Below are 21627 nucleotides of genomic sequence, written 5' to 3'. Positions count from 1 at the left end.
GTCTGACCAATCAGAGCAAGGCTCGTCTTCTGGCCTCATCACCTGCCAATCAAATGAAAGCTTGGGTTCCCGCCTTAATCGAGAAGCCCCGCCCCTACGCGGAGCGTAGCCTCCAGCCCCGCCCAGACCAGTGGACCAATCACACAAGGCTACGAGCTTTTGGCCAATCGGGAAGCAGTTTACGCTCTCGTCTCTTCCCGAGACGGTCCTTTAGAAGCCCCACCTCTTCCTCTTCCGTCATGGGCTTATGTCATGTGATCACCAGGGGGCGGGGCGCGGCTTGGGCGTCCTACCAGGTGGTGTGCGCCGTTTGCAAAGGGGGGGGGGTCCTAAATTCCATTCCCGCCCCTACGGGTTCCGTGCAACTCCTTTCTGCCAGGAATCCTTTTTATTTGTTTGTTTTGTTTTTTTGAGACAGGGTCTCACTATGTAGCCCCAGCTCGTCTGGAACTCGCTGTGTAGACCAGGATGGCCTCGATGTCAGCGATCTGTCTGCCCCCTACCCCAGAGCCGGGATTAAAGGCGGGTGTCGCCACGCCCTACCCTGGAGTCATTTTTACCCTCTGACCTCTAGCTCAGAATGCAGTTATAAGGTTCCAAACTCGAGTCAGGGATGTGCGGTGGGGCAGCACCTAGATTCTCCCCTTCCACCAAGTTGAGACAGCCGCCCTTCAAATCTCCCTATTTCCATGGTTTCAAACAGTAACCCTGGTCAGCCCCCAAATTCTGCAATAAAACTCCAAAGCTCTAACTTTATTTTACTTTAATACAGGTCTCTGTGTAGTCCAGGCTAGAACTTGCCATGTTCTAACTCCTGAGTGCCCCGGATTACAGACACTACCACGTGCAGTTGCTCAAAACCTTTGAAATCTCCATCCCCGAGACCAGCTCTTCGGGAATATCCTCCTGCTCTCCTATTCTCCAACCTCTCCACTCCACCTGAAGACCCCCAAATGGCCTCTCCATGTTCTTTTCCCTCAAAACCTACAACCCCTCCAAGAACCCACACACCTCAAGCCCCTGTCATTCCACCTCCTCTACCCCCAAATCCTTTGGACTTGGCTTTGCCATCCCCTCCCTGTAGCCTCCAGGCCCCTATTCCCCCACCACCCCCACTGCCTCCTCAACCCTCTGCTGTGGAGGTTGCTCCCCCTCGTGTCTACGGCCTGGAGAAGAGCAGACTCCTGCAGGAGGCTTTGGAGAAAGCTGGCCCGGTCCCCAAGGGCAGAGAAGATGTGAAAAGACTGCTGAAGCTTCACAAGGACCGGTAGGGTCTCTATACCTCACCCTACCCCGGGTCTCAACCAACCACCCGTCTCCAGATCACTTTGGCCATCTCCTCCAAGGGTTTCCCATTTCCTTGAGCTCAGACAGCCAGATGACTCTGGTCCCCTACTTAGCTCTTGAATGGTGGGCCTCCAGCTGACAGAGCAGCCCCTGTAGGTGCCTGGTTCCCAGGGAGAAGCAGGTGCTTCCGCCCTTCCATCTGGTGACCGCCAGAGTTAGCCAGAGGCCCAGAAGGAGCGTGTGTGAGCGAGAATGGAGGGTCGGTGGTAGCTTGTGGGAGAGGAGTTCCAAATGCTACTGAGCAAGTTATGCTGGCCTGTGCCATGAGAGCAAAGACATGTTTGGAAGGAACTGCAGATAGCCATTTTAAAAATGTTTTGATTTGTTATATATGTATGAGTGTGTTGCCTACACATATGTGTGGCCATGTGTGTGCCATGCCCATGGGGGCCAGAAGAGGGCATCAGATCCCCTGGAACTGGACTTACACATGGTTGTTAGCCACCATCTGAGTGCTGGGAACTGAACCTGGGTCCTCTGTGAGAACAGCCAGTGCTCTGAACTACTGAGCCAGCTCTCCAGCTCCTTTTTTGAGACTCTATTCTGGCTGACCTGGAACTTGCTATGTAGACAAAGCTGGCCTCAAACCCACAGAAATTCACTGGCCTGTGCCTCCTGAGTGCTGGGGTTAAAGATGTGTGCCACCAGGTCAGGCCTCAGATAGTCCTTTAAGTGGCTGTAGAAACAGAGGCGGGGCTGGGAATGTGGGCAAACAGCAACCCACCCAGGTATGGCAGACCACATGGAGTTGGACTGTTCTGGGGTCTCATGAACCAGGGAAATGCTTTGCTCAGAGAGAGAGACTACCTGTGGGTGTGGAGGTCATGAGGTGAGTCCAATGCCTAGGGAGAAGGTGGAGCACCAGGGACACAGAAAGTAGGGGAAGAGGAGGCTAGAGAATAGACAGCAGGGCCTTGCCCACACTCAAATCCCGGTGCCTGTCATCCCCGAGCTCAGCTGGGAGAATTGTGAGTTCCAGACGAGCCTGGGCTACATAGTGAGAATCTGTCTTGGAAGGAGGGGGCAGAGAAGGAAGGAAAGGGGACTCCTAAATTCTCCAGCCACATCCACAATGGGCTCCCAGCTGCCGAGATGCAAATGGAATGCAAATAGCTTGTCATGCTGTGGCTGGTATGTGTCCAATTATTCTAAGAGGTTTTTGTTTGTTTTGTTTCTTGGGTTGTTTGGGTTTTGTTGTCCTTGTTTGAGACAGAGTCTCCTAAAACCCAGTCTGACCACAGCCTTGCTGTGCAGCTGAGGGTCCTGACCCGCCTGCCTCCACTCATGCTGTTACTGGCACACACCACCATGCCCAACTGTTTGCTTTTTGTTTTTCAGCCAGTGTCACAGGCTGGCCTCAAACTTGTGACAATCCTGCCTCTGCTTCCAAAGTCTGGAATTATGGGCATGAGTCACCATGCCTGGCTGAGTGTTCAGGTGTCACTCTCAACAGCCTTAGGAGGTAAAAACTGTTATTTTCCCACTCTCTAAATGAGAAAGCTAAGACTTTTAGGGGGCTGGAGAGATGGCTTCCCAGTCAAGAGTGCTTACTGCTCTTGTAGAAGACCTGAGTTCAGTTCCCAGCACCCACACCCTCTAGCCTCTACAGACACCTACACACACATATGTGTACACACACACGCTAAATGTAAAAAATATATCTTACATGGCTGGAAGAGATGGCTCAGTAGTTAAGAGCACTAGCTGTTCTTACAGAGGATGTGGGTTAAATTCCCAGCACCCACATGGCAGTGAACAACCATTGGAAACTCCAGTTTCAGGGGATCTGATGCCCTCTTCTGACCTCTAGGAGCTTTGCATGACATGGATGCATTTACACACATGTAGGCAATACATTCATACACATAAATGATAATAAAATTACATATATATTCATATACATTAAAAGCCAGGCATGGTAGTACACACTTTTTTTTTTTTCTTGTCTTTTTGAAGCAGGGTCTCCCTGTAGCCCCAGCTGTTCTGGAACTCACTATGTAGACCAGGCTGGCCTTGAACTCACAGAGATCAACCTGCCTCTGCCTCCCAAGTGCTGGGACTACAGGCGTGTGCCACCACGCACCTTTAATCCCAGCACTGAGGAGGCAGATCTCTGAGAGATTAAGGTTAGTGTGCTCCACATAACAAGTTCCAGACCAGCTAGGGTTAAGGGGAGACCCTGTCTCCAGAAAAAAAAAAAAAAAAAAAATGCTGAAGCTTTTAGGGGGAAAGTCATTCACTTAAGCTATAGTGCAGAGATGGAGGTCTCCACTTGAACTCTGGTAGGGGGCTCAGTGCTTCTAACTACCATGCTGTGGTCAGGAGGTGTCCCAGAGCGAGAGCCCAGAGCTCTGTGTGTTCATACATGTGTGAGCACTCCTACCACTTCCCACCCCCCACCCCTAGCTTTGCCCTCACTAGTCCTGGACTAGGAAAAACAAGCTGGGTCTTCATGAGTCTTAGGGCCTGGGATCACTGAAACCATGTGGCCTCCCTGGGGCAGGGCTGGTCTGGCCTGCTCAGATTCATTATCTAGGTGATCTCTTAGGCCTTAAGCTTGTTGTGATCTGGTTCTACACAAAACCTAGTTAAAGGATTTCCATCTTGATTTTTTTTTTTTACATTATTTAGTGTGTGTGTGTGTGTGTGTGTGTGTGTGTGTGTGTGCATGCATGTTTATTTATACATCTGCATGTGGAGGCCAGAAGACACCTTGCAGGAATCAGTCCTCTCCTACCATGTGAGTCCCAAGAATGGAACTCAGGTCATCAGGCTTGCTTGACAGCAGGTGCCTTTACCCACCTGCTGTTGCCTCCATCTTGATTTAACAGACCTGATGGGGATACAAAGCATTCACTAGGCACAGGAGCACACATTGCAATCCCAGCACTGGGGAGACTGAGGCAGGGAAATTGTCAATAGTTGAAGACCAACTAGGCTTCAGAGTGAGATACTGCCAACAAAATAAATAAGCTGGGTGTGATGGTTCACGCCTTTAATCCCAGCACTCAAGAAGCAAAGGCAGGTGAATCTATGTGAGATGGAGGCCAGCCTGGTCTACATAACAAGTTCCAGGCCAGCTAGGGCTACAGGAAGACCCTATCCCAAAAAGACCAAATAAATACCTAAACATAGAATTTGCACGGGACAGTTTCTGGATGTTTCCTCACATAAATCTGTCTGACTCCTAGTTGCACAGCTTCCACATCTGCTGTTTGTCTTTCAGTCCTTGAGAGAAACAGCAGGAAACAAGCAGACAGAAGGGTGTTTCCCCTGACCAGATGAGGAAACTGAGGCTCAGGGAGGGGAAGTGTTTCAGCCTGGGAGAAGGAAGTGAGCTACCCAGCCAGGAGCAGCCCTCAAGCCTTAGAACAGCCAGGCCTGTGTCCCTGTGTCTGGACAGAGGTGTGCAGCATGGTCTTGGGGGGCAGGGGGGGGGTGGGACACGACTCTCAGCTGCTCCTTTTGACTCTGCCTCAGGTTCCGCAGTGACTTGCAGTGGATCCTCTTCTGTGCCGACCTTCCATCACTCATCCAAGAAGGCCCTCAGTATGTGTCGTGTGCCCCAACTATGTGGGACCACCTTGCCTGCTTCGTAAGGCCAACGTGGCACTGCAGGAGGAACATTTCCTCCCAGGCAGCCTGGGGAGGAGGGAGAGGAAGCAAGGACTTTCCACACAGGGTCCTGTGTGCATGTGGAGTAAACACCAGTGGAACTTTCATATGAGCAAATGAGTGAGAGAACAGATGAGGGTGCTCTGTCTCCTTAACACCTGTTCCCACCCTTCAGCCTGGCTCCCTCCCTAGCATGGGAGGAGAGGCAATTCCCCCAGACAATACACATGTTCCCCTACTCTGGGGTCAAGGAAGCTCAGGAAAGATGTCTACAGTGCAGGCTGTCTCCTCCAGGTGTGGGTTGGTGGCCTTGTGGATGGCAGGCAGGCTCCTGTTGACATCTGGCAGCATCCCCCTGGAGAGACTGGTGCAGGTGGCCATGGAGAGAGGCTACACCGCACAAGGAGAAATGTTCTCCGGTGAGTTGCAAGACAAGTACCTCAAGCCCTGGGCTCCATTGGCTCCTCCCTAGAGGGGACTGAAGAGGCCAGACAGGGTGCTATAAGCATGTGAGGAGGTCTCATTCCCTCTCCTGGCCTGTCCCACTTCATAGACCAGAGTTGTCACCAAGAGGAGTCTTGAACCAGGCTGCCTGGGTTCCCAGCCCAGCTCTGACCATCTGCTCTCTGGTCAAGTGGCTGACTGTGTAGCCCTGGCTGGCCTGGGACTCACTATGTAGACCAGGCTGGCCTTGAACTCAGAGATGCACCTGCCTCTGCCTCCCTAGTGCTGGAATTAAAGGGGTGCGCCACCACGCCCAGTGCAGGTGACCATCTCTGTGCTCCACTCCACCCAGCGGTGGTTTTGGTGATGGTGGTGGTTGCTGTTTGTGGTGTTGGGACTCAGGGTCACATATATACTAGGGAAGTGCTCGCCACTGCTCCACGCGCCCAGCCTCTCACTGATAGATTCTAGGTGAGCGCTCTGCCACGCAGCCACATTCCCAGACATTTTTTTCTGCTTTTTCTTCACAACATGGGCTCACTAAGTTGCTCAGCTTGGCCTTGAGTCACTCTAACCCAGGCAGCCTTTGAACCTGTGGTCCCTACCTTAGCTCCTCAAGTCAAGTGAGCCTGTGCCTCTCTTTCTGCACTCGTCTCAAAGGACAAGACCTTTTGAGATGGTTCTCTCTGACTACCTGTCTGTCTGTTTCTTGCCTGCAGCAGCTGACATGGGCAGGCTGGCCCAGGAGACCTTGGGCTGCCAGACTGAACTTCTCGGTGGTGGCCTGGGTGGTCCCAACAGAGATCGAGTCCTACAGCACCTCATCACTGGATACCCCCTGCTCATCCCGTACCCTCGGGCCTGGAAGGGAGCAGGGCAGGGATGGTGATGGGTGGGACTGAGGGCCACACTACAGTTTGTGCCTTAACAGCAGCTCCAGCTATGATGAGGACTTTAACCACGAGCCGTGTCAGAGGAAAGGCCACAAGGCGCACTGGGCAGTGAGTGCAGGTGGGGCCCCCTTTGCTTCCACACTGCTCCCTGGATCTCTCCACCCCATTAACCCTCTTCATGTTGTATTCTCATCCCTGTGCTAGTGCCTCCTAGCAGGCTGTGCACTCAAGACCTAGCAGGCATCAGCTCCCTCCCATATCTGGCAATTGGGGTTTCCATAAACTAGCTCAGAGCACAGACTAGGGTGTCAGAGGGGCTACAGGTTTGGCCCAGCCACTTCAGGCTCCATAGTTCTGGGTAAGTTTCTTCACTTCTCTGGGCCTCTTCCTGTCTGGAAATCGAGGAGGGGCCACTTAGCTTTCCTCATCACTGTGATGGAATGCCTCACAGAAACATAGAGGATTATTTGGGCTCGTGGTTTCAGGGATACAGTCCATCATGGCAGCTGGTGCTCCAGCAGTGGTGGCAGGAGCTCGGGGTACAGTGTGTTCCATGTTGGAGGATCAGGAGGCAGAGAGTGCCACCTGGAAATAGAGACTAGACTATAATCCTGAACTTGCAGCCCACCCCCACTCAGACGACCCACTTCCTTCAGCAAAAGTTCCACCTGTGTGTGTGTGTGTGTGTGTGTGTGTGTGTGTGTGTGTGTGTGTGTGTGTGTTTCTGGGACAGCAGAGATGTCAGGACTTGCTTCTCGTTCTGCCTCTACCTTCAGTGGGAGGCAGGACTTCGATGCTGTGTCTTGAGGCCAAAGGTCCAGCCATGTACCTGCCAAGCCCAGTAACCTGTGTAACCAGGGAGCACCCACCCTGGAGGGTTGCAAGAGATGGGAGCCCCAGCACCTAGCTGCAACCCAGGCAACTGTCACATCTTTTTCCTGTCCCCCAGGGGTCCTGCTGGGTGTACAAAGTGTGCCAAGCCCTGGCTACGTTGAAGACACAGAATTGCCAGGTCTGTTCCACCCAGTACCTGGCATACCCCACCGACCACCATCCTTCCCAGAGGAGAACTCCCCAGGTGCCACCTTCCTTCTGTCCAAGCAGGGTAAGAGTTGGCATTACCAGCTGTGGGACTACAACCAAGTCCGGGATAGCAACCTACAGCTGACAGACTTCTCACCTCTAAGGGCCACTGATGGACGGGTGTATGTGGTACCCACTGGAGGGGTACGGGCAGGCCTCTGTGGCCAGGCCCTGCTGCTCAGACCACAGGAGTAGAGCCACTAGCTGTGGCTAGGACACCTGCCTGGATCTTGTTTCCATCACCATTAAAGTGCCTAGTGTCTCCCCTTGTGTGACGCTGTGGAGCTAGCCTGCATCCTGAGGCTTCCAGCTCAGAAATCCATCACAGGTCACCCCACCTATGGGGTCTCAAGCCTGGCCATCACCCAAAGCCTAAGCTCATTGCTTCCAGGATTAAGCACTGACCAATGCTTTAGTCAAGGGAGATGCTTTATAGCAATTCAGACCCCAAGTCCCCTCTCTTGCACCTGAATGTGACATCTACTGACTTTTCTTTAGAGACATCCTTTAACCACTTTCAGTTTGCTGGACATCTGCAAGAGCCTCCTACCTGGACCCTCTTGCTCCCACCCACCCCCAACCCCCATCACTCACCTTGTGCCTGACTGACCTTTGAAGACTGTAGCTGCCAACACCAGCTCTGAGCTGAAAACCACTCCCCTTGGGCCTGAAGATGGTTCCATAGGTAAAGGTGCTTGCCAAGCCTAAAGGAGAGAACTGCAAGTTTTCTCACCTCCACGTGCTTGCCATGGTGTATTGGGCATATGTACTCAGGTGCACACGTGTGTGCACACATTAAATAGGTAATAAATTTTTTAAAAGATCACTCCCTTTCTCCATCTCAGCTCTAATATCATTTCTTCATCAAAGAGTCCCCAGGCCCAGAGTGAGCCCCCTCCTACCCCACCCCACATGTTGTGTGGAGAGTGAGATGTATGACCTAAAACTTCTGACCTGCCTCACTTCCCAAGTACAGGGATTACACACATGCACCATTATACCAGTGGATGCAGTGCTAGAGGTGGAATCCAGCGCCTCCTGTAGCTAGGCAGGCACCCAGCCAACATCCCCAGCCTTTTTGTTTGTTTGTTTGCTTCTTGAGACAGAGTCTCCCTCCATAGCCCAAGCTGGCTTGAAACTTACTACATAGCCCAGGCTGACACTGAACTCACTACTTCCTCTAGGCTGATCTTTAAATGAAGCAATTCTCCTGCCTCAGCATCCCAGGGATTAACAGATCTGTCTGGGTTGCTGTGGTGGCTCCAGCACCCAGCAAAAGGTCCCATTTAAGGAGCTGTACAATGCAATGCATAACCAGCAAGGGGGGCTAACAGCCTGTCTGCATCCCAGCCCTGATACTTTGGGTGGAACAGCCTGGGTGCACTGTCTTGGGAGTCCAAAGGTCAGGGCTGGCAGCCCTATGTCCCTGCATTGTCCAGCAAAGACCAGGCACTTGAGAATAGCTCAGGCTAGGCATGGTGACATACACAATCTCAGCACTGAAGAGGCTGAGGCATGTGGGTCACCCTGAGTTCAAAGCCAGCCTGAGCTGCACTGAGTGCGAGGCCAGCTTGGGCTACAGAGCAAGACCCTGTCTCAAAATAACAAAACAAAAAAGCAATTCTGCCTGAGTGTAGTGGCACAAACCTATAATCCCTAAAACCAAAAGAACTTCAAGCTCAGGTCAGCCTGAGCTATGTAGCAAGACCCTGTCTCAAAAATCAGAAAAGGCAATAGCAGCTCTGGACCCTGACTGAGTGGTGAGCCTCCATCCCCGAGCCTGCCTCTCTTTCCAAAGTGATCATTTCCCCTTTCCCTGCCCCAGCACGAAGGCCAGGAGTATGAATCTCAGCCCACACACCCCAGATGCAAACACAACATTGACTTTGTCCTGTTTATTGGGGTGTTGTCATGGGTGAAGGCAGTGAAGCCATTCTGCCTCCTGATTCCCCTCACTACCCCATCTAACTACCTCACATATAAATATGTATAAAGACGGTCAGTAGAAAAAGAGGACTTGTCAGCCCTGGAAGACCTGAGGACTTCGGCTTAGGGAAGAGGTAGGTGCCTGTCCTCCCCAAGCCCATCCACATGGGCCAGGAATGTGACGGAGCACTGGGACAGCATGGCCTTTGCCCCATCCCGTGTGTAGAGTCTTTGGTTAGGACCAGGTTGCAGGTTCAAGATCATGGCCTGCAGCCTCGCCCACTTGTGCTTCTGTGACACCTGGTACTTCATTACATGGGGGGCGGGTCATATAGTGAAGCAAGGCAGCTCTGGTTCCCAAGGAGAAGCCTCCTTCCCCTGCCTAGGAAACTCCCTTCCTGCACCTGTACCGTACAGAAGGAAGGAGACAGGCGGTCCCTGGGTTCAGGGGCAGGAGGAGGTCCAAGGTTGGGTCTGACACACCAAGGAAGGATGGTCACAGTGCTGACACAGTGGATGTGGACGTGGTCTGGGTCTGCAGCAGCTCCGCAGAGCCCACAGAAGAGCAGGGAGGTTCCTCAGGGCCCTGGCAGGTAGGAGAGTATGCTGTGCCCCACCTGACAGCATCAGGTCTAGGGCAGTGCCAGGAGGTGTCCCATGGTGTCACACCCTCCTCTCAGCACTTGGATGGTCTCCAGATGGGGCTGTCATCTGGACGTCATCTTGAGGGTGTTCATGTAGGTGGACATGTAGCTCTTGAGGGTGTTCCCACATGATGCCTGGTTCTCTGGGGCACGAAAGACAACCTGTCCAATGGCTGGGCTCGGGGACCTGGGAGGGGCTGGTCATTCTCACAGCTATGGGGACTGTGTCACATCTCTACCCAGTGACAGCTGGCTTGTGTTGTCAGGGCAGCATGATTTAGCTCTTGTAGCCCCTTGGATGCTTTCCTGGCTGATTGGATGCCTCGCTAATGTTCTGCTGACAATGCATCCGCCTGTCTTGCTACCCACATCATAAAGGAGCCCAGTGATGCTGTGTCCCCAAAGGCTCTTCCAACCACACTGGTCTTGTGCTTGCTACCTTGCAGCATCTCATCTCCCACCTCAGGTGCCCACAGCCTCTCAGGACTCTGCCAGCCAGATATATACTATCTTGTAAGTGAGCCTAGCAATGGTGGAATGGGTCAGCTCTGGGCAAGCTCCTGAAGAAGGCGGATCAAATTGTCCAGGCCCCACAGATAGCCATCCTCATGGTTGCCCTCGGCCCAGGGCAGCCTGTGACTGAGCGTCTGGTGGTCAGGCAGGGCGACAGTCTTGCCAAAGTCAATCATCCAGACCTTGGCCAGGCCGGTGTGGTCATGCACAAAGAGAAGGGAGCTGCCCACTACCTGCAGCGGGAAAGAGAAGCAGTTAGGGAGAGGAGCAGGCAGGCAGTCAGTCTATTCCCCACCGGGTATCAGAGCAGGGTGGTAGACAATGGGAACCCTGGAACCAGGCTGCCCAAGTTCAAATCCTGACTCTGCCACTTCTAGACTGCATAGTCTTGTGCAAGTTGTTTGTCTGAGTTCCTTTTTGATTTTCGAGGGGTTTTTTTGTCTTTTTTTTTTTTTTTTTTTTGAGACAGGGTCTCCTTATAGCCCCAGCTGGTCTGGAACTAGCTGTGTAGACAAGGTTGGCCTCAATCTCACAGAGATCTGCCTGCCTCTGCCTGCTTCTGCCTCCTGAGTACTGGGATTAAAGGCATGTGCTACCACACCTGGCAAGCATGTTAACCTCTCTGGGGCTGTACTTCTTTATACACAAAGTAAGAATAATAGTAGAATTTATACACATAAAGCATTTAAAATGGTGCCTAGTATATAGCAAATAGACAACAAGTGTTACTGGTTATCTTTTGTGTACATACTGAAGATGGACAGAGCTAGCAAACTAAGCAGGGATTCTACAGGCTGACCCACACCCCAACCCCTGTTATCTTCTTTTTCTTCCTTGCTTTCTTTCCTTTCTCGCCCCTCCACCCCCCCCCCCCACCTTTTTAGAGACAGGGTTTCATGTAGCCCAAGGTGGTCTTGAACTATCTGTATAGCCAAAGATGCCTTTGAACTCCTGATCCTTCTGTCTCAACCTGCCAAAGTGCTGATTAGAGATGTGCACTAAGATGCCTGGCTTCTTTTGTTTTTGTTTTCTTGAGATAGGGTCTCTTTATATAGCCCAGGCTGGCCCAGAATGCCCAATCCTCCTACCTTCACCTCCTAAGTGCTGGGACTTGCCAGCACGCTGAGCTATTTTCTTTCATCATTTTATAAGCCAGAGTAGAAACTCAAATGGTTTCAAGACCCTGAATGGGTCAGAGAGCCCAGCAGGAGTGGAAGAACAGCAGCGAGGCCCAGATTAGGGCAGCAGCTTCTTAAGCTAGTGGACTGTGGCTGATGACGTCAGACAAGTGGCTTCCTTCCTCTGGCCTGGTGTCCTGTCTGTAGAATGGGGAAGTTGGTAACACTCTACCTCCTGGGGTCACCAGCAGCATCCCACAACCCACACACTCATCAAGTACCTCCGGGCCTTCAGTAGATATTGTTCATTTTACTTGTTTTGCAAACAGTCACTGCAGAGCAGGGTGTAATGCACTCCCCCCTGTAATCCCAGCAGAGGCAGTACAGTCGCAAATCTGAGGTCAACCTGGGCTGGTAGTGAGTTCAAGGCCTGCTGCAACTACAGAATGAAACTGTCTCGAGAAAAAAATTTATTGAGACAGGCATGGTAGTGCATGCTTGTAATCCCAGCACTGAGGAGGCTGATGCAAGAGGGTGGAGAGTTCCAGGCCAGCCAGGGCTACATAGTAAAACCCCATCTCAAAAACAAACTAATCGGCCAGCGAGATGGTTCATCAGGTAAAGGCACCAGCTACCAAACCTGACAACCTGAGTTCGATTCCCAGGACCCACACAGTGGAAGGCAAGAACAGACTCCCAAAGTCTGCCCTTTGACTGCCACATGAGCACCATGGCACACATACCGCCACTTAGCCCCCTACATGTAATAAAAAATTATGCAAAGTGGAGTCATCTTTCTAAAAAAACAAACAAAAAGCTAGTTGCCCTCCCTTCCTCTAACTCCAGTTTTGTAAGATCTTCCTGTTTGTCTTAAACCAGGTTTCCAAATACCACTGTGCTGTACTGTCAGACCCCAATTCCTGGAAAGCTGAACAAGTGCTTGTCAGAAGAGATAGATGCCACCAGGCCTACTGGGGCAGGCCTGTAATCCCAGCTACTTGGGAGGCTGACACAGGAGGATTTGGAAACTCAAGGCCTGTAGACTGAACTATAGAGTGAGCTCAAGATTAGCCTGGGCAACTTAGGACCTGTCTCAAATAAGAACTGGAAAAGGATAGAGAGCTAAGGATGGTAGAGTGCTTGCCATCAGGCAAGGTGGCACACACCAGTTAATCCCAGCATTGAGGAGATGGTGGTAGGTGGAGCAAAAATTCAAAGTCGGCCTTAGCTACATAGCAAGTGAGGCCAGTCTGGGCTACATGAGACTGTCTCAAAAAACAATGGAAAACCAGGCGTGGTGGTGCATGCCTGTAGTCCCAGCACTCTGGAGGCAGAGGCAGGCAGATCTCTATGAGTTCGAGGCCAGCCTGTTCTACATAGCAAGCTTCCAGGCCATTTGGGGCTACAGGGAGACCCTGTCTCAAAAAGACCAAAAAACCCCCCTGCAGTTTGTAACATATAGTAGCCTCCAATCTGAGCTGGCGTGTAAGCAGTGTCCTGTGTGCACTGGTGTCCTGTGGTGTGATGGCATGCACAGTGCAAACTGTGCATGTTGTGTGCTTAGAATCGATGTTGCAGTGATGTCACATGACGTGTCCCTGGTGAGTGCTGCCAGAGTCGTCTTAGATTCATTGCATGTTTGATTTTGAATTGATCTTTGGCCATTGCTCTATCATCTGTCTATCTATCTATCTATCTATCTATCTATCTATCTATCTATCTATCTATCATCTGTCATCTATTTATGTTTTTGAGACAGGGTCTCCCTGTAGCCCCAGCTGTCTTGGAACTATGTAGACCATGCTGACCTTGAACTCAAGGAGATCTGCTTGCCTCTGCCTCCCGAGTGCTGGGATTAAAGGCATGCACCACCACGCCCAGCGAAATTTCATGGTTTAAAATAATTATTCTTCAGCATGGTGGTACACGCCTTTAATCCCAGCACTTGGAAGGCAGAGCCAGGCGGCTCTCTGTAAATTCAAGGCCAAGCCTGGTTTACATAGGGAGTTCCAGGCCAGCTGGGGCTGCAGGAAGACCCTGTCTCAAAAAGAACAAAAAAAAATTATTTATTTTTGTGTGTGTCTATGGGTATGTGCACATGTGTGCAGGTGCCCTCAGAGGCCAGAGGCATGTGATCCTCTGAAACTGAAATTACAGGTGGTTACAAGCCACCCAATATGGGTGTTGGGAATCAAACTCAGGTCCTCTGCAAGAGCAATATGTACTCTCTACTGCTGAGCCATGTCTCCAGCCTGAAATTTCATATTTTAAATGGTGGCAACTGTTAAATCACCAGGCAACCAAAACAAAATACAAAGAGAGGAGAGAAGATGTGGTCCCCAGGCTGCTATGCTACTCTGTAACCCCATATAATCTGAAGGCAGTGACAGGAACAAGATGACATTCAGGAACAGGTGACATTTGATCAAAATAAACACAACAATGACAGCTGGCACACTGATGGTTTACTATGGGCTGGGCTCTAATAAATTAGCCTATTTACCTACACCAGTGCTCATGTGGCTGCTGCTGTCACCAAACTGCAGGTTTGGGGACACCAAGGCCTGCTGGAATGGCTGCCCAGGCTCAAGAGGGCTAAGGATAGGCAGAGCTGGGACTGGGATATGGAATGGTGTGACTTCCAGCTCAGGGCGGTGAGGGAGAGTCAGTGATGTCACAGAGAAGGCAGAGGGCTGGAGGGGGCAGATGAAGGAGTTTGGAGAGGGGAGAGGATGCCATACAACAGTGACTTGCCGACACGCACAGTGGGACACAACTGTAATCCCAGAACCCAGGAGGCTGAGGGGCAGGCTAGGCCACATGAAACCCTATCACAAAAAGAAAAAAAAAAAAACAAAAACACGGCTGGCATTGTGGTGCATGCCTATTTTTTCCCTTTGGTCTTTTTGAGACAGGGTCTCCCTGTAGCCCCAGCTGGCCTGGAACTCCCTATGTAGACCAGGCTAGCCTCAAACTCACAGAGATCCACCTGTCTCTATCTCCTGAGTGCTGGGACTAAAGGCATGCACCATGCTGGGGGTGGTGGTGCAGGCTGTAGCCCCAGCACTTGGGAGGCAGATGCAGTCAGATCTCTGTGAGTTCAAGGCCAGCCTGGTCTATATAGTGAGTTCCAGAACAGCCAGGGGTGGGGTGCATAGTGAGACACTATCTCAAAAAAAAAAAAAAAAAAAAAAAAAGGACTGGGCGTGGTGGTGGTGCATGCCTTTAATCCCAGGACACAGAGGCAGGTGGATTCTCTCTAAGTAGCCTAGTTTACACAGAGTTTCAGTCCAGCCAGGGCTATATAGTGAGACCCTGTCTCAAACAAAAAAACAAAAATAATAAAATTTTAAAAACAAAAGCAAAAACAAAATACAAAAAACTGGAGCCTAGCAAGCTAATTCAGTGGGTAGGCGCTTGCCAAGAAGCCTGCCGGCCTGCATTAGAGCCCCAGGACCTGGGTGATGAAAGGAGAGACACTCCGGAAAGTCGTCCTCCGACCTCCACATGTGTGCTACATGTGCGTGTGCGTGTACAGAGAGAGACAGAGAGAGGAGAAAAGATGAAAAGATAGGCTGGGAAGGAGGGAGGGGAAGGGACGGGTGGGTAGGAACCTCCCAACAAGGGAGGCACATAACAACCATAAATAATCACCATCATAAACCAATTCTAAGAACTTGGAGCAACGTAAATGCCCTTGTATGTCCCAAAGGTCACTCTCCAGTGACTCTTACTCCTCAGCAGTCCTGGGGGGAAGGAACTACTACTGTTCCTGCCCCTGTCAAAGAGGACAAACCTAGCTGGATGTGGCAGCAAGTGCCTGTAATCCCAACACTTGGGAGACTAAGGAAGACTGTAAGAGGCTGGCCCAGGCCACAGGAGACCCTGTCTCAATAAACTATGCTCCACTCCCTCAAAGGAAAAAAAAAGGGGGGGGAGGGTGAGTCACATTCCAGGGACACACGTCACAGCTGACCTTCATCCCCAGGCCACCTGGCGAGAGTCCACACTCTTTACTTCCTACCTTCCCGAAATCCCCTTTGCTGAGCCCCAGAACATGAAGCCCGTGTATCCCACACCCATGTACACCCCTGGCATCCAGGGTCCGCACCTCATGGGTCTTGAAGAAGGGGGAGTTCTCCAGAGCTTCTCGGAGTTCTTCCAGACGCGCCACATACTTTCTCTGAGTGTGAGAGGAGGGTGTCTTGTTAGCACAGGAACTCAGCAAGCCCTGTGTGAGCCACCTTGAGATTGGCCCTCATCCTATACTGACCTTGAGCAGGCAGACTGCAGTCAGGAGGGGATAAGGAGAGCCAGGGAAATGGGGAGACAAGGAGGTGAGGGGGTGGAGCCATCAAGATGACACAAGAAATGAGGCAGATTATGTGAACCCCCACAAATCCAACAGCTCCCCAATGAGAGGTAGAGACAGTTTCCCCTTCCCCATGGGCTAGGCTTGGTCTCGTGATATGGCCTTTTTTTTTGTTCTGTTTTCATATTTTGAGACAGGGTCTCCCTGTAGCCCCAGCTGTCCTAGAATCACTGTGTAGACCAGGCTGGCCTTGATCTCAGAGATCCACCTGCCTCTGCCTCTCTGGGATTAAAGACGTGTACCACCATGACCAGCGATATAACCTGCTTTACCCAAGGGAGCATGGCCGTTATGAACCCAGACATAGCCTGGGCATAGCCTGGGCATAGCCTGGACACAAGGAGGCTTTGAATTCCACGTGCTATCTCTGCTTCCTGTTCCCATGATGACAGCAGCCCAGCTAGCCTACAGCCAAATCCTGAACCAAGACAATACAACAGGTGGACACATGAGCCAGGCCACCAGTGACCAGCTGGTCTCACCAAGCCACCAGCTGAAGGCAGACTGTGTGAGCAAAGTCAGTCTTTATGAGCCCAGTCCAACCCAACCCAGCTCAAAGCAAATGAGGGCATAAGCAACAATAAAGGGCGGCTGTCCAGGGCTATGTTTGGGGATACGGGCGTCCCACATACCAGGATTGCAAGGTCTCCATCCACAAAGTCTTTCAGCACCTTGGTCACGTGCTCTAGGGCCTGTGTCTTCTTGAAGTTGGTGTTGCAGGTCCCATCAGCCTTCTGCAAAGCAAGGGTTAACATGCTGTCAGGTCTGCTGATTCTACCCCCACACTAAGCAACCCCAGGCACCTCCTGGCTACCCACCAGCCAAGATGACCAATGCTCAGGAGAAACAGTCCACCTGCCCAGCCCAGCTCAACCCAGCCCCATGTCACACTCCTGAGTAACATGCCCGTCCAACTCTAACTTAGAAACTCATGGCTGAGCCTGGTCAGCAAAACAGATTATGAGGGGCAAGGATCTGGCTTTCAGTCATGACTGCTACTTTCTAGCTGAGCAGACTTAAGCAAGTCCTTCTGTTTTTTGAGACAGGGTCTCACGTAGTCCAGTCTGGACACATACTCACTGCTTAGCTGAGATTGGCCTTGAACTCCTGATTCTACTGCCTCTAACTCCCAAGTGCTGGGATTACCAGAGTGCACCACCACATCCAGATAAACAAATCCCATTACCCGCCTTAGTCTCAGATGCCTCATCTGAAAAATGTGCGGCTGTCTACTTCCTAAAACTAGTGTGAGGGTTACCTAAGGCTGGGTGTGTAGGATACAGTGCCCAAGAAATAAATGAGCAAAAGTTCTTTTCCTTTTTTTTTGTTGTTGTTCTGGTGTCTGGATTAAACCCGTTAGACATCCATTAGACAATCATTCTGAAGCCACACCTCCAGCCCTTGGTTTTGGGTTTTGTTGTTGGGCTTTCTGTTTTTTAAAACAAGGTTTCGCTGTAATCCCAGCTGTCTTGGAACTCCCTATGTAGACCAGGCTGGCCTTGAACTCACAGAGATCCACCTGCCTCTGCCTCCCAAGTGCTGGGATTACAGGCATGCACCACCACACCCAGCTCTTTTTTTTTTACGACAAGGTATCTGTGAGTTGCCCAAGCTGGCCCTGAACTCACTTTGTAACCCAGGCAGGTCTTGAATTTACAATCCTCCCTTATAGGGATGACAGGTCTGAGCCACCATATCTAGTTTTTCCAAGTATGTTTAATTCATAAAATAAAAACTAAACAAAGAATGCAAGAAGACAGAGAGGCGTTCTCCACAGCAGAGGGGAAAGGATCCCTCCACCTACTACATTGGATCTGAGGGAGGAGGACCAGGTTTGGGAGCCTAGGGAGGCCAGGGCAGAAGAGAAGACTGAACTGGGCCTGGCCTTCGGGAAAGAGAAGAGAAGATGGCGCATGGAGATGCCCAGTCAGGTAGATAAGCAAACCCTGCTTCTGCTGGATGCAGGGGTGAGAGGAGGGGCCTCCCCCGGGCCAGCCCGTCCAGACTCTGCAGTCTCCAGGTAGTTTCCTTCCGGCTTCCCCCACAACCCCTGCTCCTCAAGATGCCAGTGCTCTGATCCCATCCCAGATGAGCCTGCTGGTTTGCGGCCCTCACCTTGATGCCTTCAATCCGGAAGCCCAGAGTGGAAGTCGAGCTCATGGTCTCCCTCCACTGCATGTAGCGGGGCTTGGTGACTGCACCCTGGGCATGCTCCTCGGGGGTGGGGGCCCCAGGGTCCACTGCCACCATCTTCTCGTACATGTCCTTCCGGGGCCTGGGTCGTTCTCGAGCCTTCACCAGCTCCTCTTCCAGGTAGGTCCTGAGCACACAGGATGTGACAAAGGAAATCATGAAGCACAGGGCTGGAGGGCTCGCTCTTCCTGATACCAAGATGTATTTAAATCTATATGTGGACACTTGGTGTGGTGGCCCAAGCCTGTAATCTTAGCACTTGAGAGGCAGAAGCAGGAGGATCATCAGTTCAAGGTCATCCTCAGCTATATAGTGAATTTGAGATCAGCCTGGGCTACATAAGATCCTGTCTCAAAAAAGCAAAACCAAACAGAACAGAAGACTAAAAGCTACAGGGCAGCATGAGAATAAAGAGACAAAACGAAACAGGGCTCCCTAAATAGACATGAACATCCCATCCGCCACACTGGTAAGAAAAAAGCACTGCAATTCAGTGGTGGAAGGGAGGTCTTTGCAACAAAGGTACAGGGCTGGTAATACACCTGGACAGAAATGAAGATGCCCAGCTGGACGTGGTGAAACCCACACACAATCTCAACACTCAGAGGTAGAGATGGGCCAGCAAGACGGCTCAGTGGGTAAAGGTCCTTGCCACACAAGCCTAATGCCTGAATTCTATCCCCTTGACGAGAACCAACTCCACAATGTTATTCTCTAACTTCCACATGTGCGCACACACACACACACACACACACACACATCATACACATACAATAATAAAATAATGTTTAAAGATTTGTTTTACTATTTTTAACTATGTGCACTGAGTGTATGTCTGTGTGGGGGTATGTACATGTGAGTGCAGGTGCCCACAAAGGGCAGAGGCCTTGGATCTCCTGGAGCTGAAGTTACAAGCCGTTGTGAGCTGCCTCATGTGGATGCTGGGAATTGACCTCAGGACCTCTGCAAGAGCAGTATGTGCTTTTAACCTCTGAGCCATTTCTACAGCACAATTTTTAAAAAATTTAAAGGTAGAGACAGGAAGTCTGAGTGATCAAGGCTAACCTCAGTTACACAATCAGATATTGTCTCAAAAAAAAAAAATCCAACAGAAAATGAACCCCGATATCCACCTACCACCATATACATTAACTCTAGATGGATTGTAGATCTAAATGTGAAAATCAAAACAATAATAACATAGATGGGTATGGTAGTGCAGGCCTATATACCAGCACTTAGGAGGTGGAGACAGGAAGATCAGAAATTCAAGGTCATCCTCAGCTACATAGCCAGAATGAGGCTAGCTTGAGTTACATGACATACTCTCCTTCAAAAAATAGTAATAATAGCAACAACAATAAAAAACAACATTCAATTAGGGGCTAGAGAGATGGCTCAGAGGTTAATAGCAGTTACTGTTCTTGCAGAGAACCCAGGTTCAGTTCCCAGCACCACGGAAGCTAACAACCCTCCTTAAATCCAGTTCCAGGGACTCTGACACTCTCTTCTGGCCTCCACAGGCACCAGGTATACACCTAGTACACTTACATACATGCAGACAAACACTCAAATGTTTTAAACATATTAAAAAAATAAAAATCTTTTAAAAATAAAACAATGAAATGCTATTATATACCATCAGAATGGTTTAAATTAATGAAATATTTAATGAAACAGACAAGAATATCAAGACAGAATGTCAGGATAGAACAGGAATCCTTGGACATTACTGGTGGGGATGTACTCCATGTAACTACCTTGAATTGACTTGGCCCGATCTCAAAAAAACCCACCACCTACCCTGAATCCCAGCCGCATGGCGGCCCCAAATCCTACCTGCTGCCCATCTTGCAGTCCATGATGGAGGGACCCTCAAAGTCTGCCAGGAGATCTTCCATCTGGTTGAAGGCCTGGCCATCACGCTGCACCATGCCATAGTAGGTGGGCACAAAACACCGCAGGGAGTCTCCCATCAGCTGTTCCAGGCTGCGCTGCTCACACTGACAGAAACGCTTCAGAATCCGACCATCCTCTCCTGCCTGGAAGTTCCCTATGGGAAGCAGGATCAATAAGAGGGGCTGGATCAGAGGGATACCCACCACCCTCCATTTCCCTGTATGTATCAAATGCTGGCCACCACCATCTTGCCTGACACTCCTGCAATGGCGTCTCTCCTTGCCTGAAACTTTCAGAAGCTTGGCCTGGTGTAGGGTCTGTCCTTCTTGCCTCCCTTGCTCCCTCCTTCCTGCCCTCCTTCTCTCCCTCCTTTCCCTCCTCTTCTTTCCAATATTTTATTTTGAGACAAGGTCTGATGTAGCCTAGGCTAACCTTAAACTCTGTGTAGCCAAGGCTGCCTTGAATTCCTGATCCTCCAGCTTCAACCTCCCAAGGGCTGGGATTACAGGCATGTACCACCACACCCGGCTTTACATGGGCATACATCTGCTCCCTGCTGGTTAATAGAGTCCTGTTCACAGTACAATGTACCACTATTTGTTTTGTAATTTTTAAAAATATTTTATTTATTATTTTTATTTTATGTGTATGTGTGCATTGTGTGCATGTATGCAAGAGCACCCCTGTAATGCAATACCCACAGGGGATAGAAGATGGCACTGAAATCCCTGGAACTGGAATTAAACATCAAGTGGGTGCTGGGATTTGAACCCAGGTCCTCTGCAAGAGCAGCCAGTGCTCTTAACTGCTGAGCCATCTTTCCAGCCCCAAAAGGGTGATCATTTATAATCCTCTCTTTGGGATAATGAGACTCTAACTCCAGTGGGCTACTCCCCTCTAATTTTAAACTATATCTCTTTGCTGTGAAAAAACAGAAACTTCGTTTTCCCTGAATATGAACAAAGAGGAATATAGTTGGTGTTTGGTACACCTACCCCTCTCTTAAATTGTTTCTATCCCACCATTTCATGGCATGAATTTTCCAGGCCTGATCTGTACTCCCTCCCCCCATGCTGACAACAGTATCCAAATAAAATCAGTTCTGCTGATCTTTCCTGATAGAATTTTTTTAACTGCTCCAGTTGTATACTACCTATAAGATATTAGGTTAGTTGCACAGCCTTCTGTGTCTTAGTTTTTTCCTGTGGAAAATGAACAGAAGGTCCACTTTGTGGCAGAATTGGTGCAGCATTAAGGGAAATAATATATACTAGTGTAAGATCTTGACACATGTACTACAAATAAAAATACTATCCTTTTCATTTTTCACTTAAGATAATGCAGTTTATACATTTTTATTGACTTTTTAGGCCCTGATCTTGGCTTTCTACACACTGCACCATATCAACTCTGTGGAGAATTATGGGCATGCCTTACCTGTATCTCTGCATCCCCAAAGGTGAATTTGGGACTGTCATGCTGCCTCTCTCTACTATATTGATAATGATGAGACTTGGGATCTAATCCAATTAAGCATAAAAAGGGAAAGAATTTTCCAGTTTAGAAGTCTCTAGATTTCA

General features: G+C 50.2%; 2 protein-coding genes across 6 annotated transcripts in view; one reads left to right on the top strand and one right to left on the bottom strand.

Annotated features, from left to right (window-relative positions):
* Window positions 1-240: 240 nt before the first annotated feature.
* Window positions 241-8206, top strand: CUNH19orf54 (chromosome unknown C19orf54 homolog). 4 transcript variants are annotated; one of them, XM_017803414.1, is made up of 8 exons: window positions 241-296; window positions 773-1267; window positions 4828-4896; window positions 5257-5381; window positions 6126-6255; window positions 6347-6407; window positions 7249-7404; window positions 7881-8206. In XM_017803414.1, exons 2-8 carry the CDS (start codon window positions 954-956, stop codon window positions 7989-7991), a joined length of 966 nt encoding a protein of 321 aa, XP_017658903.1. In that variant the 5' UTR covers window positions 241-296; window positions 773-953; the 3' UTR covers window positions 7992-8206. The 4 variants fall into 4 exon arrangements, with proteins under 4 accessions (XP_017658903.1, XP_017658902.1, XP_029412457.1 ...); XM_017803413.1 differs by having other exon boundaries at window positions 6347-6417; XM_029556597.1 differs by having other exon boundaries at window positions 7249-7311; window positions 7404-8009.
* A 1056-nt stretch (window positions 8207-9262) lies between these two features.
* The window catches only part of Itpkc (inositol-trisphosphate 3-kinase C), a 24182-nt gene continuing 11817 nt past the window's right edge, over window positions 9263-21627 (bottom strand). The window contains exons 3-7 of one of the 2 annotated variants that reach the window (XM_008854012.2): window positions 19988-20201; window positions 18071-18275; window positions 16588-16689; window positions 15695-15766; window positions 9263-10698 (exon numbers count right to left, since the gene is read on the bottom strand). In XM_008854012.2, coding sequence (XP_008852234.1) covers window positions 10495-10698; window positions 15695-15766; window positions 16588-16689; window positions 18071-18275; window positions 19988-20201 — 797 coding nt within the window. In that variant the 3' untranslated portion in view covers window positions 9263-10494. The remainder of the gene's footprint in view (window positions 10699-15694; window positions 15767-16587; window positions 16690-18070; window positions 18276-19987; window positions 20202-21627) is intronic. The other variant, XM_029556569.1, reaches the window with a different exon arrangement.

Source organism: Nannospalax galili, unplaced genomic scaffold, assembly GCF_000622305.1.
Source record: "Nannospalax galili isolate Female #2095 unplaced genomic scaffold, S.galili_v1.0 scaffold886, whole genome shotgun sequence".
Classification (NCBI taxonomy): domain Eukaryota; kingdom Metazoa; phylum Chordata; class Mammalia; order Rodentia; family Spalacidae; genus Nannospalax; species Nannospalax galili.
The sequence above is the reverse complement of the archived record's forward strand: the minus strand, read 5'-3'. Positions and strand labels throughout refer to the sequence as shown.